The sequence below is a fragment of the Cetorhinus maximus genome, chromosome 21 (assembly GCF_964194155.1).
Source record: "Cetorhinus maximus chromosome 21, sCetMax3.hap1.1, whole genome shotgun sequence".
NCBI lineage: Eukaryota > Metazoa > Chordata > Chondrichthyes > Lamniformes > Cetorhinidae > Cetorhinus > Cetorhinus maximus.
Window position 1 is genome coordinate 83122102 of NC_135899.1, and position 16213 is coordinate 83138314.

Sequence of the window (16213 nt, forward strand, 5' to 3'; positions counted from 1 at the left end):
GATATTTGTAAGTTTAATGATGAATGTCATTTTTGCAACATCAATTCATTGAGAAAGATGAAGTCAGTTAAGTAGATTATCACTGTAATGTTTAGGATAAACTAACAAAGTTCAAACTTAATATTGGACCATTTTTGTATAACTCCTTGGCGTCTGTCACTTGTCAGTGAATGTTATTTTGTATAGTCATTTGATTTCCCCTTCTCCAAACCACAATCAGTGGATTACTGTACTTGCTCCTTGTAATTTAAAATTTCTTAACAGTATGATTACATAGGATATACAGTAAAGAAACAAGCCATTTGGCCCAACCAGTCCATGCTGGCATCTGTGCTTCTCTAGAGTCTCCTCCATCTTTCCTCATCTAAATCTATCATCGTAACTCTCTTCCCTTCTGCTCATATACTGGTCTAGTCTCCTCTTAATTGGAGCTATACTACTCGCTTCAACCACTTTCTGTGATAATGGGTTCCTCCCCACTCTTTGACTATCACCAATCAAAGGATATTGGTGAATGGGGTGGGGAGTGGCTAATGTGTAGGGTCTGGCTGAATAGGCTTAGATGGGTCAAATGGTGTTTATCTTGTAATTATGCCTTTTGTCTTGCATAGGCGATGGATCAAATGAATGGAAGAGAAATTGAGGGCGAAGGCATTGAAATAGTTCTTGCAAAACCACCAGACAAGAAAAAGAAAGAACGTCAGGCACAAAGACAAGCAACAAGAACTCAAGTGTAAGTTGCTTCTATTGAGAAAAAGCGCAACTAATGTATGTTTCTTGCAATTTTTTTTTATATCTAACAAAGCTTTCTTTTCTAGGTATGAGGACTATTATTACTACCCCCCACCTCGTATGCCACCTCCAATCAGAGGCAGAGTCCGTGGAAGTAGGGGTGGTAGTTATGGCTATCCCCCAGATTATTATGGCTATGAAGATTACTATGATGATTACTATGGTTACGATTATCACGATTATCGTGGTGGATATGAAGATCCATACTATGGTTATGATGATGGATATCCAGTCCAGAGAGGAAGAGGTGGAAGGGGCGGTAGAGGTGCAATTCCCCCTCCCAGAGGTCGTGGTGTGCCACCACCCCGAGGAAGGGCAGGATATCCTCAACGTGGAGCACCAATGGGACCTCCAAGAGGTGCTAGGGGTGGCAGAGGAGGCCCGCAGCCGCCACAAAGAGGACGTGGAGCCCGTGGTGGCAGGGGGAATCGCGGTGGTAACGTTGGAGGAAAGCGAAAAGCTGATGGGTACAACCAGCCAGATTCCAAGCGACGCCAAACCAACAACCAACAGAATTGGGGCTCCCAACCCATCGCTCAGCAGCCTCTGCAGCAAGGTGGTGATTATTCTGGTAACTATGGTTACAATAATGACAACCAGGAGTTTTATCAGGATACTTATGGGCAGCAATGGAAGTAAACAAATTGGGGTTTCAGTGAGATTGTTGAGACCCGATTGGCTAAACTCTGCAACCTTCAAATCTGATTGGCTTAACTCTACATCCTTCAGTACAGATTGGCTGCCACTTGCATTTTGCTGACATCAAGAATCACTATTGTATATACCAGATTTTTTTTCATAAATGCACTTGGACATTTCTGGCTTACATTTTCCCTTAACAATTCTTTAGGGGAAAGATGCTTTTTATTTTGTTTTTAAGCTACTTTTTTAGCAGTTTGAAAGGAAACTTTGGACTTTGCTTTCAGATGTTGGGCACAATTTTCAATCATGGTTTTGCAGAATTGACTGGTATTGGACAGTTTGACTGGTTTATGGCTTTGGGATTAGACTGCCATCGGAGTATGCTGTATATAAGTAAATGCTAGTGTTTTGTCTTAGCAGTTTTAAGATGAGCTTGCAGTTTAAAACCATTTTTAAGTTTTCTTGTACTGAAAGTAACATTTAACTGTGTGTTTTGCATTTGTAGAGTAGGTAAATTGTGTTTTTAAAAAAAAAATGTTAGCTTCACATCTTTAAGAATCTGCCCTACAAAATTTGGTTTGGCTTAATCGTACAACCCGTGGCGTTCTGTTCATTGATGTGATTGTATTTACAATTTATTGTTCATGTCAAATTTCAATAAAACTTAAAACTATATTATCCAAAAATTCATGATTCAAATTCAATTGTGTCCTGAAAATTTGATTGATTAGGAATGTGGTTACCTTCAAACCAACAGCTTTCCCTAAAAAAGACTGCTTATGTGAGTGATCAAATGAATAGTTTGACTTTTTGTATAACCTTGTTTTTCACTGAAGAGGGATTGAAAGTGTAGAGTTTGTGGAAGATAAAGTCTTTTCATTAGTTGTGCAGTTTGGAATAAGTCTGCTTAAATAGTTTTCAAAACGACCATAAAGCATGTTTTTAAGCTTCTGCACACTTAATTAGTTTGAAAATAGTGATGTAAATTATTGTTGGTACACTTGGCAAATGGAGAATTTATGATGTACTTAGCCACTTGATAGATGTTAATGATCTAATGGTGGGTGTCTTGCACGGATGGCTAGATCACCATTTCTGACACCCTTCACTGAGATCAACATATTTTTCCCTAATAGATTTTTTAAAAATGCATTTTGTATTGCTGTTAGGATCTGATGACATCAATGGAGAATACTCCTAAAGTTACTCTATCCGACTATATTAGATGCATTTAATGGATTTGAAATAATGATCAGTGCCTTTACCACTGGTTAACTCCTTAAGAGTGAATAGCTGAACCACAAGCTTCTTGATCAGTTTCTGGTGGATTAGCTAAGTGCGGCCACAAAGGCAATTGGCCTGCACTATCCTGGTTTAGGGAGATAATTCATGTACTCTGCTCTTTACTGTTACACAGCAGCACTTACTGGAAGTGTTTGTACACGCCAATTCAGTGTGAACACTATCAGATTTGGTCATGATGTCCCTTGTTGCTAAATTGCTTTTCAAAACTCACCAGCTAGGCAAGAAGAATGACTGCTTTGGTGGGGGACTGGAAGGGATCCAATGCTGTATCTCAAGAAAAAAGTTGACCCCCTCAGAAAAGGAAGGAGTGGTTTGGGGTGGGAAGGGGGTGTTCAGTGATCTTAGAAACTGACAGTTAAAAGTCACTGCCATTTCAATTCAGTTATGCAATTTAGGTAATTTGCATATTTTCCATTCATCTTGGCACTTAAATATCCAAAAAAAATCAATCAGCTTTTTTTTTTAAAAAAGATAAATGATGGCACTACTTCAAACAAAATCAGTTTAGATTGTCCTGTTCAAGCTTCCAAGGTAGAAATCAACACCATAAAATTGCCTTCAAGCACACTGCTAGATTTATAAATGAGAAATGAAAGGACATTATTGCATAAATTCCAGTATGTGGTTATAAATTGTAGGTACTGGGTCAAATGAGAGATAACAGAAAATGTATTTATGGGTACCACTAACAAGACTGTGTGGCTGGAAGCTTTGTTATGTTAACCCTTGTCATATCTGATGGGCATGGACTTTTGGAAGGGGTGGGTGGTGGAGGAAGTCTTTTTCTATATTGATAAGTACTAAGTTCTTTTCCAGGGTGGGGGGGTTATATTTTATTGCCACTGATTTTGAGCATAATTTTACACTTTGTGGTCTAGTCGATATTTTTGTGAGTCATAGTTGTATTCAGGAACCACTGCTTAAAGGATTGGTGCTGTTATGGATATTCTGATCTGACCCAGTGCCCTTCACTAATGAGTTTTTAACAAATATTCGTGGCTATTTTAAGCTAAACGAAATCAATGTTGTCTACTTAAGACCAAAACCATTTGGTTAGGAGTTAATTTTAAAAACGGGGAAATAATCCTGGCTTTGATAAATGCCCTGACTGAGATCAATAAAATACACTACAGACTACCACCAGACCTGGGACATTCCTGGTCTATGTGGTTTGACCACATGTTGGATAATCTCACTGAGCCTTTGGTGGCTATCTTTCAACACAGCTCTTTGGAAAAAAAAAATAGGATACAGTAAAGCTGATACTGATTTGGTTGTCACTGTGGAACTATAGCTTTCTGTAATAAAGTGAATAATTAGTTGGATTGAGGTTTATTAAATCTAGCTTTCAGATGCTGTGATTTTGTTGCCTTTGCTGTAGAATCCTGGGACCCCTGATTAAATCTCAACCTGCGTGGTTATGGGATGAATACCAGGTCTCAATCCAGGCATTGATATTGTTTTTATTCTGTAGAGAGAAGTACCCTATTTATTTAACAACAGCTTCATACTTACCCGGGGATTTATTGACTCATTGTCTAGATTGTAACTAACAAATTGGTATATTACATTGGACATAATAGCTCAGTTTGCAGTTGCTATAGGCCTGTTCTGAAGATCATGATTCAGTGCTGATTTTTAGGTTTACAGAAGTAAAGACTTTGCAAGTGCTGGTTTTGATTTAGTGATCAGAATCTGTGGCAGTTCAAACTGAATTTGTTAGAAACGAGGAACTAGGTTTGCTCACCTTTTGAAAAAGATTATCTGAGTGATATGGTCACGGTTTCATATTTGAGACACATTGGCCACATGAATATATTCTTCCATTTTTACTTCTTTTTCGAGATGTGGGTGAAACCTCTAGAGAGAGACAGTCACCTTGTTTTCATTGAGGATATTAAAGGCACTTGATCCCTATAATAACCTCCATTAAGATTCCTGAAAAATTAAATTGTTTGCTTTATCAAAGGGCTTAAATACTAAGAGACATAATTCAAAATTGAACATTAAGATGGAACTTTAGACAGAACCTTATTCAGATGTGGAGTAAATTACCAGGAAATTTAATAATGAAGATTGTAAAGTAAATAATGTGTAAAGTAGCAGGTAGTTGAGATTGTTTTATCAAAAGGGATAAATTCTTTAACCTTTTCCTGATTTTTTTTTTTGTGTGTGTACTTAAACACTCAAAACACTTGTCCTAAATCCTAGGGGAACTTTTATGTTTTACACCAGTTTTTTTAAAGAGCTTTAGATGACATTTACTTCCTAAAATCTTTGTTTAATTTTCTAGTCCTTATAAATAATTTATAACACAAGCATGAAGTAGGTAAATGCTTTGACATTCACCTTTTTTTGTTTTAGATTTGAATGAAACAAACAATATCTTATCTATTTGGAGAACAAACAGCTTCAGTTCCCCTGTTGAACATCTACCATCTGGTTTTCTGTTAACTAATAACATATTAATGAATGAATGCGCAGGATAATTATTGGTTCAAATGGTATCACCAAGTGCAAAAGTTAAGTCATTTGTTGTACCACCTGAACCCTATGGCATCTGCAGATGTTTGGACGTAATGCATTTAACAATAAATGCTGAAAAAACTCAGCTGGTTTGACAGCATCTGTGGAGAGAGAAACGGAGTTACATTCGAGTCCGTATGGTAGCTCTGAAGAAGGGTCATATGGACTCGAATGTCAACTCTGTTTCTCTCTCCACAGATGCTGTCAGACCTGCTAAGTTTTTCTAGCATTTTCTGTTTTCGTTTCAGATTTCCAGCATCCGCAGTGTTTTGCTTTTATCCATGCATTTAACAGTGACTTTCTTCCAAACTTTAAATTCCTTTCCAGGATCATAAAACCTAATTGAAGGGCATTTGTGTGTCTGAAGCAAGACTGGATTGTCTGCATTGTTTTTGTAATTCAAGTTAAAAGAATATCAGCCAATAAAGCGAGACAATGTGTTGCCTCTTTTGTGTGCTATGTACTGAATATTGGGCATGTTGTTACCTATTGACGATTTGGCAGATGGTGACTCTTTAAGCAATCTTTATTTTTTTCTCTGTGGTTTAATGCTAGAAATAAAAGTACAGTCTTATTGCTAAATGTCATACATGTAATATTTAAAAACTATTGTACTCCATATTCCTTGCAGCAAACAGCAGGAATGAAAAAAACAATATTGACAAGTAGTGAGCTGTTGCTCAGCTCTGATGAGCAGGGAACCACCCTTTCTCAAGATTGGTCACAAAATGAGGCTTTCTCTTTCCCCATGACTATCATGCAAATAGGCACAATTTTCACCCTGATTTATTCACCCCTATCATGCACATGAGAAGCACAGAATATCCCTCGCAAGAAGGCAGGGACAGTCAAAGTGCTAGTAGTCCTGAATTACACCTGTTGTCTGGTTCCAGAATGAGTTATGAAGAAGGCGTTAACAAACCTATCAGCTAAATTAACTGATCTCTATCAAGGGGAGTAGTGCAAAATCTAAAATTGAAAAATGGTTTCTATGTCACTTAATGGTGGTTGAGAGGTTTGATCGATATTTCTAACAGTAACCTCTGCTGGAAAACTCAAGGAGTCAGCTAAGGAGAGGAACTTTGCTGTACTTCATACTTGTAATAGTCTGGCATTGAGTGTAGCAAGCTAACTCAGAATGGCCACTCTGTAAAGTACAGCAGTGCTCAGAGCATCTATAGAACTATAAGCTAGCATTAGTCACCATCTTTGGTTAGTGGGGGGGGGGGGAGGGTGGAGTTCACATGCTGTTTGTCCTTAAATTATTGAGAGCACAGGATTAAATAAAATTGGATTTTTGTATTGTGCTTCATGCTCTCATTTCAACCGTTGGATGTTTGGAATGCTAAATATAGGAGCTTTAAATAAGGTACAAACAAGCAGTTGTCAGTGTAGCTGTACACAAAATACTGAAATGGAATTAATTATTTTAGACTAATGAATCATTTAAGATGACTGAATTCACGTCATAAATCTGTGAAATGGAATATATTGGAATGAATCATCTTTAATTATCCATTCTTCCATGCCCCAAATAAAATACTTGATTTTTATATTTGTCAACTATAAATATTTAAAAACTGGCATTGATATGATTTGAGAGTTCTTAAAATAAAAAAAATCAGACTTTCAATATTATTTTGAATGGTCAATTGACTATAAAATAAGCCAAGCTAGGATTGTTTAATTGTTGGTCTGAGTGTAGAGCAGTAAGTTTGCTTTTTCTACTTACTTTGAAGCTTCAACAGTCATCCCATAATAGTTCATGTTAAATCAAGCCAAGTTGAGCAAAGAAAAATTAGAACTAGTGGTGATTAGTTAATATTTAGTTGGTGGTCTTGGGTTGGGGGTGGGATATGGAAGGTTAACTCTTACCATGCTCACTGAAACCTCTTCCATTGTTTTTAGTCCCTGCCGCAAACTTCGTTCCCATTTCATTCACTTTCCCCGGCAACTGTCTGAGGCTGAACCAGGCAGTTTGTCACCTTGGTGTCAAATTTGACCCTGGCATGAGCCCTTTCAACCACACTTGTGTCATCACTAAGACACTTCCGTAACATCACCCGCCATTGCCCTCGATTCAGCTAATGGAACTTCTGTTTTTTTTAATGTTCCCGCATCCACACTTTTATTTTAAAACATGCAATTGGAGGCAAGAGTGCGTAGGGAAAAAGTTTTTTTTTTAGGAAGTAAAACATTTAGATCAAATGAAAACTATTTCTCTCAAGTTGAATGGGAAGAGCAAAATTTGGTTTAAAAAACTTAACCACATAAAAAAAAATTGATGTTGAAAATGTATTTTCAATTATTGTTTTTCCAGTTAAAGGGTGGAGGATAGAGGAATTAAACTATTTGACATTTTGGGAATAATTTCTTATTCGGTGAATTCAGGTTCAAGCGCTTAGCAAACCGGCTGGGCCGAGAGACTGAAGTCGCTTCGGACTCTTCCCCCGCTGCCCTCCCCCGTCCCGCCCCTGGCGGTGGGAGTGTTGTGGGGAAATTTATCTGAAGCGACTTAATTCTTGGGAAAGTAGTATACAATATCCAAAACAGGATAGTGTTGTTCTGTTGCCAAATGTAGGAAAGCTGTTTATAATTCAAGTAAACTTTTATAAAGGAATTTTAAATTTTTAAATAGCAAAGTTTCATGCATCAGCAATCTAGAAAATGCATTGGTAACTATGTTGATAAGGTTTTCTATATGCTAGCCTTATGTGACTGCATGCGTTGGTGATTTGTAAATCTAGTGTTACTTTTTCCATTCAGTCTCCTTGTTCTGAGATTGTGGGGACTGTCTTGGTTCTGACTGTTTGCTGCTCTGGGTGACCTACTAAGTGTGTTTGAGGAGCGTAGCATGCTTTCTCTAGGCTGGTTGCACTCGCAACCTTGTGAAACTAAAAGTGAACCCAACTAATTATTTTCAGCTCAGTGTTAAAAACAGATTATTCCCCACAGCATTTAAGAAGTATTTAAATACTTGGCTGCGGGCCAAGTGCTGGATTAGAATTAGAGTAGATAGGTGCTTGATGGCTGGCACAGGCACGATGGGCCGAAGGGCCTGTTTCTGCTGTATAACTCTTATGACTCTATAAAATGTTAGTGTGTATAAGGAAGAATGGGTAAAAAGTATGTGTTGCCAGCCTTCTGAATGGCATTAGTACTGTTGCAAATTTTTTCTGCAACTCCAGATTTAGAGCATTCAGGTGCCTTTTTGATCACTCACTTGCAGCAGTTTTACATCTTTATCCAGCTTGTTGGTAGTGGGAATGAAGGCTATCCTTGAATTGACTAATAATTTTTCTAGAATACATGTAATTGGAAGAAACCTCTCATTGGTTTCAATAGCTATGCCAACTTTTGGTACAAAAATAACAATAGTTGAATCAAACATGTCAAGATGTCTAAAATCTGATACCTTCAATCCTCTGACTTTGTTTTCAGATCTCACGTGCTAAGTTTACCAAATGCTATTAGATTTTGATCAACTGAAGTATGTACTTTTGAGAATAACAGCATGCAAAGAGAATTTAAATCTCTTATCTGCATAAGTTTGAAGGTCTTTTTGTCCTAGTTCGTGCCGTTTCTGAATCTGCCCGTCTCAAACACTGTCTTACTGAAAATATACTGGCGATGTTAAAATGGCCAAATAGGGATGGCAAATTTTTTGGACAACTTGTTCATGCAAATAAAAATCTTTTGCCAGGTACATTTTGCTGTAATGGTCCAAGTTACATTCCTAAACAGATATGGTTTTACAAACAAAGGCCTTTTGTGATGGTAACAATAGATTGGTTATTTGACTGTCATCCGTTTTAAAATTTACATTTTTGGAGTGAGCGCTGAATGCTGATTACTGAAAACAATTCCTTATTGTATGACCTGGTATGCAGAATTAATAATATTCATCTTTGTGGTAAATTGTGCAGTAAACAAAGATTCTGTGATGCAGTTATGTATGTGACATCCCTATTACAAGGTTGGCTACTACAGTATAATTTCTGTACAACATTCATCGATTGGAGCAAAATGGCACGAATGACAGTTTTCTTGAATTTTTTTTAAATTGAAAATTATCCAAAATATGAATATACCTGATGCCGATCTACCTCAACTAATATTTATCAATAAATGCAGCATATGGCACACTTGTGCTGTGACCTGTCCAATGTGACACTAGCACTTTGTCATTGGCTACTGATTGATTAGTTCTAACCATTATTTTTCCTTTTTAGCCTAAAAAAAACAGAAAAAATTTAAGTTGGAGAGTTGTTTCCAAGGTAAACAATAGGGTGTAGACAATGAGAAATTTCTTTGTATTGCTGTTACTAAATAATCTGGTAAATAGCCACAAATTGTATTTCCGTTCTTGTCTCTTAAGTTTTAACAAATATCCTTTTGTCACCTGACTATCAGGGAAGCGTGATTGAGGCTGGCCCTGACCTGTTGTCATGACACCAACATCCTAGGTGGGGGCTGTACAGGAAGCTGCTGTTGGAGTTATATGGTAAGACAATTTCTGTGCCAAGTTTTTCCCAACCTACATAGTATGTTTTGGAAACATCTGGAAATAGACCTGCGAATTAGTGTCTGATTAACATAGTCAGCATTTCAAATATTAAAAAAAGTCTCAACTATTTAAAAAAAATAATGTGAGCGTCTTCTCTAGTTTTCTGGAACACTATTTAATTAAAGGAAGTTTACTTCACTGAATGACAGAAAATTATTCTAAATATTGAACTTTGATTTGGACCCTTTTTTAAATGGTGTTTTGGAACAAGATTTGCAAATGCATGAATGACCTGTATTTCTGTCTGCGAAATACTTCGATTATGGATGGATTTTTTGCATCTCTTCCTCAAGCTAAACATTTGCGTGGTCCAAGATGAGGAATGGTGAAATCCAGAACGCTAATACAAAAAACAGAACACAGCATTCACAAGTAGTTAGGGACCATCTGACTGGTTAAAAAGCTAAAATATAACTTGGGGCTGAATATCATCCTGTCCAAATAATTTCTCTGCAAGCATTACTAAGTGTCATAGGAATGCATCTGGAGTTTTGACATGGAATTGGAGCCTTAAAATCACTCCTTTCTATTTATGTCTAAGATCTATTAAATAATCATACACTTGGCTAATATACTGTTCAGATTTCAGTGAAAACCAGTAAGAGATGGTGTAATTTGTTACCAAAGGGTATAAGAACATTTTGACCTAATTACCAGAGATTTACAGATAAATAGTCTGAAGTTAAAAGTATTTTCTGTGTATCTTTGTGCCCAAATTTAGCATGCTTTGACTAAAGGTTCTCATGTTTGGTTTTACCATTTTTTGGAGGATAAATTCCAGTGTTTTAAAATGATTCCTGAGTAATTCTGAATTGTTTTTCTGCATAAAAAAGTGCATAGGTGGTAGAAATATACAAATCTTAACAGTTGCTGGTAATCTTAACTTGGTTTTGTAGGCTTTTGTTTTAGCTCATTTGTGTAACTGACATAAAATAAAATACAGACAATATATTAGCCTGGAAAAAAAGACTAAATTCAAACTAAGATATGTTGATTAACATTTTTAAGCATTTGTGAACTGTTTTTGAATTCCTAAAATATATATCCAACAAAGTATATAAACAGAATGTTTGAAGTAGGAAGGATTCCATTTGTATCACAATATTGAGTTTAAGTTTGCCTAAAAGTTGGACAGTAGCATTGTGTTTAGACAATGCATTGCTGCTCAGTAACCATTAAATAATGGTTTTATCTTGTGTGTAATCGTCAACAACACAATTATTTGTAAGATTTAAGGGTGTTTCTGGCAGGCTGTTTGGTAGGGAGAGGTAAACACTGAGACATGAAATTTTCTAAATTTGGTTTAGGAGAGCACATTTAACATAATTGCCAAAAAAAACCCCAATAATTTTGACTTCAAAAGAAAATCTAATCAGCATGCAGAGAATTTCAAAGTTGTTGCCAACTCTGAAAACTAGATCATGTGACCAGCCACTGCAGAATGTTTATCGTCTAATTTTAAAATAGAATTCTTTGAAAACAAACTTGCATTATGAAGTCAACACATATCTGCTATATCTATCGTGCACCCTGTGATGACTTGTAATTTGAATTCTTAAAGCCAAGTCGCAATTAAAAGTGAGCATTCCCATTCCAGTTTGTCACAACAAAAGGCATGTTGTGTATTATTAAACTCAATCCATAATCTTGCGCTTGCATGTAGAGATTGTGCTAAGTAACTGATGCACAATATACAAAACCATAATTTATAGCAATGATTTGATTAGATTTTCTTACACAGTTGGTGTATTATATAATCAGTGCCACTCTATTTCCTTGAAATCAAACACTCAAACTTGAACAGGCATGTTTTTCCCAGATTGAACATTGCCATAAGCAATTGTGAGAGAGCTTTTCTGCCTTTTCCTTTGAAGTTTTACAATTCAATGACTCCAAGTTGAAAATGAGAGGTGTAAGAATCTTAAACCTTCCATCAAACAGTTTTATAAAGGTCATAAAGCAAGCGACAAGTGATATGCCTATATTTAACTTAGCAAGGGGACGCAGAATACTTATAATTTACTGAGTTGAACTTGCACAGATAAATTGCGCCTGATTCAATATATAGTCACCGTAATGGACAAAACAATGAAGGTGAAAGGCCTTCTGAGTTGAATTTCCCGGTTTGCCAAAAACAAAACTGGACAATTAATAGTAACTGATAGTGGGTGTGGTGTTTCTAGGTAATTGGCAGTGACTGCAGGGCTATATATTTGTGGGTTATAATTAGTATTTTTGTTTTGTTTAACATGCACGAATTTGGAAGATAGAAGGCCACTCAGGTGAGGATTGCTTGTGTAACATTATGGTAATTGCTGCACTTGGAAGCTAAATCAGACTGCAATGAATGCCCCTTTGTTTTTACCATTGGCGCTTCTCAAGCAAAAAAAATACATCATATGAGATACACAGCAGACCATGCATGTTATATTCAGAATTGGTCTGTATATTTTGCTGTATTTTGTAAAGCAATGTATCTGCCAAAGTAAAGAAATTCTATTTCTTCTACTTCCTACCATAAAACACACATTCAGATCCTGTAACTCCATGAGGTGATCATCAAGCAGCAGATTATTGCATTGATATTAAATGAAAAATGGTGTGTGCTGCAAGTGCTTCTAACAGTTCGATTTTTTGGTCAGGAACCAGTGAGAATTAACAGCATGCTGAGTCAGATTTTCATTTGCTTTCTCATATCTGCATTACCTGTAAGATCAGGCCATACTTTGGAGCCTCACTGTCTTGGTGTCATTGTGTTTGTGGCAATATGGCCAAGATTAACAAATGAGTTAGTTCTGTTCAATGCAAAATGATGTTCTCCTGTAATTGAAGAAAGACAGAAGTGAAAACTTGATTATGGAACAAATATTAATTTAAATTGATGTGGAACAAGGAAGCTTCAACAAAAATTTTGAATTGGAGAGAGAGTACTTTTGTGCAGTTTTGAGAACTTCAGTGGATGGACTTTTAACAGACAAAATATGCCAAAAGTGGAATGAAATGGACCGAGTAACTGTCATTGACCTACACTTCAATCTTAACCTTTTTACCATACAGGTGTGTCTCTATTTGACTGTAATAGATGCAGTGTTCATGAAAATACCTTCTGATCAAAAGATTTTCTCAATGTTCTGTCAAATTTTAATTTTAAAAATTGATCAGTATTTGAATTCTTTGTCCAGATCCACATAAAGAAGAATACCTCTCCATAGGAAAAATCATCTCATAAATGGCTAGATCAAAATGCTCACATTAAAAAAAATGCTGAATCCTTGGTTTTAAAAAGAAGCTTTTCCTTGTGTAACTAGGGTTTAAAGCAAAACTGAAAATCTCAGGATTGTGTTTTTTTGTACTACTCTGATGTGTGCAGTGAAGTTGAAGAAATCCACAGAACTGGCTGCTTTATTTGTAGCAAAACTTGCTAGTCAGTGTCATAACTGAATACAGAAAACCATATTCTGTTATGCTTATAAAGTTCTAATACTGCACAATTGTGATCAGGTTTTGTTTTAATAAACTGGTTATATCTGGCATGTTTAAGCAGATTCTGAATTATCTACTGTTGCCATAGAGCGGACACAGTTCTTTGGAGCTTAATGGGTAAGTTTGACACTCTTTGGTTACCTTTTGTAAATGTATGACCACTGGTGATTAATTACATAAATTGTGGACATTTAGAGAACATGTTACTATTGGGATCAATAAAAAAAAGCTTTATGTTCCTTACCTGACAAATTTCATTCCATTTTTGTTCCCTCTGGTGAAGGTGATAATTTATTCTGGGGGGGTGGGGAAGGAAGCAGTACTGAGACCCCTGCTCCTACCTCATCTAAATGATCAGTATTAATGTGAGCGTAGATAATGTTGGCAGGTAACATGAATGTGGCAGGATGTCAAGGCCAAGTTTGTTCTTATTCATGCATTTGTGATATCCAACAAAGTTTTCCAGATAGTTATCCAGTTAATTTATTTTCTTTCTCTAACACACTATGCTGAAGTCTGTGGCATCCCCATCATGTCTCTGACCAACATCAGCAAACTCAATACAGACTGGCAATCAGACCTGGGAATTTCCTTTCTGCATGAATCAGTAAAATACCATGCACTACATTTACCTACATCAGGGAACCTAAAAATCACTTTTTGACAACTTTACTCATTTGAAATTAAGTTAAATGGTTGGTTGTCTGCTTTGCAGACAAACGGGATCCTATTACATTTATATTGACAAAAAATGTACTGTTTCTCTTTTACAGCACCAAACAATGTGAACACGGTGATTAAATACATACACGAGCATTGTTTACCACTGTCGTAGATCTCTGTAAGTACATATTGTACTTATTGCCTGGTTAGAAATTCTCTTCCACCTTGATGGTACTTTTAGCTGTAGAGTTCTAAAGTTATTTCTCTCCCCTCTTGGTTAGATTTGACATTTTAAGATTAAATTGCACTCACTGGGCCTGATAAGTCCGGCACAATCATAAAAAAGCGCAGAAAGAGGCCATTCGGCCCATCAAGTCTACACTGGCTCTTTCAACGAGCAATCCAGTTAATGTTCCCCTGCTCTTTCCCTATATCCCTGCAATTTTTTTCTTCGACTTATTTGTCCAATTCCCTTTTCCACCAGCCTATCAGGTGGGATTATTTTTTTAAATGAACATCCACTGCCCACTGCAGCACAACCTGCTCCAAGGATGTTGAGACTAGTTTTATTCTCCCAGCTGCTTTTCAGCTGAGATCAGTTAACTCAGTACAAACTAGGAATTGAACTTGGGGACCATTTTGGCATCCACTGCGCTTTACCCATTAGCACAGGAGACCGTTTTGCCTATTATGCTTGTACAGGCTCTTTAAAGGAGCTATTTAATTAATCTCACTCACTACAACCCTGTAAATTCTTCCTTTTAAAGTATATATCCAGTTCCCTTTTGAAAGTTGCCAATGAACCTACTTCCACAACCCATTCAAGCAGTGCATTCAAGATCTTCATAAATCGCTACATAAAATATTTCTAATCTCCACTGTCTCTTTTTCCACTAGGCTTGTATAACTTTAAAAATGATGGTACAAAATGGTAGTTGGTACAATAGTATAGCCCCATTTGGCTCCTAATGCCAATGCCTGATCCTCTTAGTTATGATTCTCAAATAACACTTTCTAATGCAAAATAGGTTGCTTAAAATACTGCAAAGCTGTAACACAATCAAGATCATTAACTTAAATTACCACTAAAGGGTTTGAGTGGCTTTCACATCAGCTGAACCATAATAATGGTTTGCAGCTCTTGATTCAAGGCAGTTGTTTCTCCAACGTGTAGCATGTTTCTGGTTGAAAAGTTAAACTCAGCTTTACTTAGCAGTCGTCCCAAAGGTCAGTGATGTCACATTATTGGAATCATGCAATAACCTTTTTTTTTGAGACAAAGATGAGATCCAAGAAAACAATAGAATTCCATATGGTTGGAAAAGGATGTTGGATAGACTTGGTGTTAAGTAGAGGAATGAATTTTGCAGATCTATCACATGTACAGCCAACTTCAATGCCAGTATACGTCATATCCTGTTTTTACATTGCTGACAAGTTATATGTAACATTATTCTCATGGCTAATCTGTTACATCTAAACTAGGCTCTGGTGCACTGCTCTCAACTTGCTGAGTGGAAACATGACCCAAGAAGTAAACCATTTTCACCACAGGATGGCAGTCTGCATTCATCAGCTCCTGTCATCTTAAAAGAAGTGGACCATTATAAACTTTTTCTGTAAAATTAGGGGCTTTTATACTTCAGGAACTTGGTGGATAGCTCCGATGGTGCAGCACAAGTTCCCTTTATTATTTGTCAGGTGGATTTTGTTGTTCAGATGTTTGCTATAGTGTTTCGATCTAAGCTGACAATCATCTGATTAAATGAAAAATTTCTTCATTGTCTTAAGCTATATATATACAAAAGAGCAGTCATTTTCAGATTTAGACAGACAAGAGCGATCTTGCTTGATACAAAAAATTACTTGTAGAAAATTGACAGCATATATTAAAGAATGAATTAGGATATTTGCCAGTGCCTAATATTGTTTAGTGCTGGTGCATTAAACCCTTTGTACTATCTTTAATAAAATATGAAAATGCTGCCGCAGTTTTATTGTGTTCTCATTTTATACGATGTAATCTAGTAACATTTTGGGTAATGAAATGGGCGAGTGTTTTATTTTTGATTGACTCTGGCTTTGAGCTCTGCTGCTACTGGTCACACATTGCTGCTGACACCTGGACAGGAGTAGTGGATCATAGAATCACAAGTTACAGCACAGGAGGAGTCCATGCTGGAACTCTGCAAGAGCAGTTTACTCCTATGCTGTTTTCCTATAGCCTGTAAGTTT

The 16213-nt window shown here is 36.6% G+C and overlaps 1 protein-coding gene across 7 annotated transcripts in view; it reads left to right on the forward strand.

Moving 5' to 3' along the window:
- LOC144696073 (heterogeneous nuclear ribonucleoprotein R) overlaps positions 1–15964 on the forward strand; it is a 32158-nt gene extending 16194 nt beyond the window's left edge. Inside the window, exons 10-16 of one of the 7 annotated variants that reach the window (XM_078567310.1) lie at positions 612–733; positions 819–1363; positions 9679–9769; positions 12099–12114; positions 13377–13432; positions 14089–14156; positions 15464–15964. In XM_078567310.1, the coding sequence (XP_078423436.1) occupies positions 612–733; positions 819–1363; positions 9679–9692 (681 nt within the window). In that variant the 3' untranslated portion in view covers positions 9693–9769; positions 12099–12114; positions 13377–13432; positions 14089–14156; positions 15464–15964. Of the gene's footprint in view, positions 1–611; positions 734–818; positions 2121–9678; positions 9770–12098; positions 12115–13376; positions 13433–14088; positions 14157–15463 lie in introns of those variants that run through there. The other 6 variants (XM_078567313.1, XM_078567309.1, XM_078567312.1 and 3 more) reach the window with 6 other exon arrangements.
- The last annotated feature ends 249 nt before the right edge of the window (positions 15965–16213 follow it).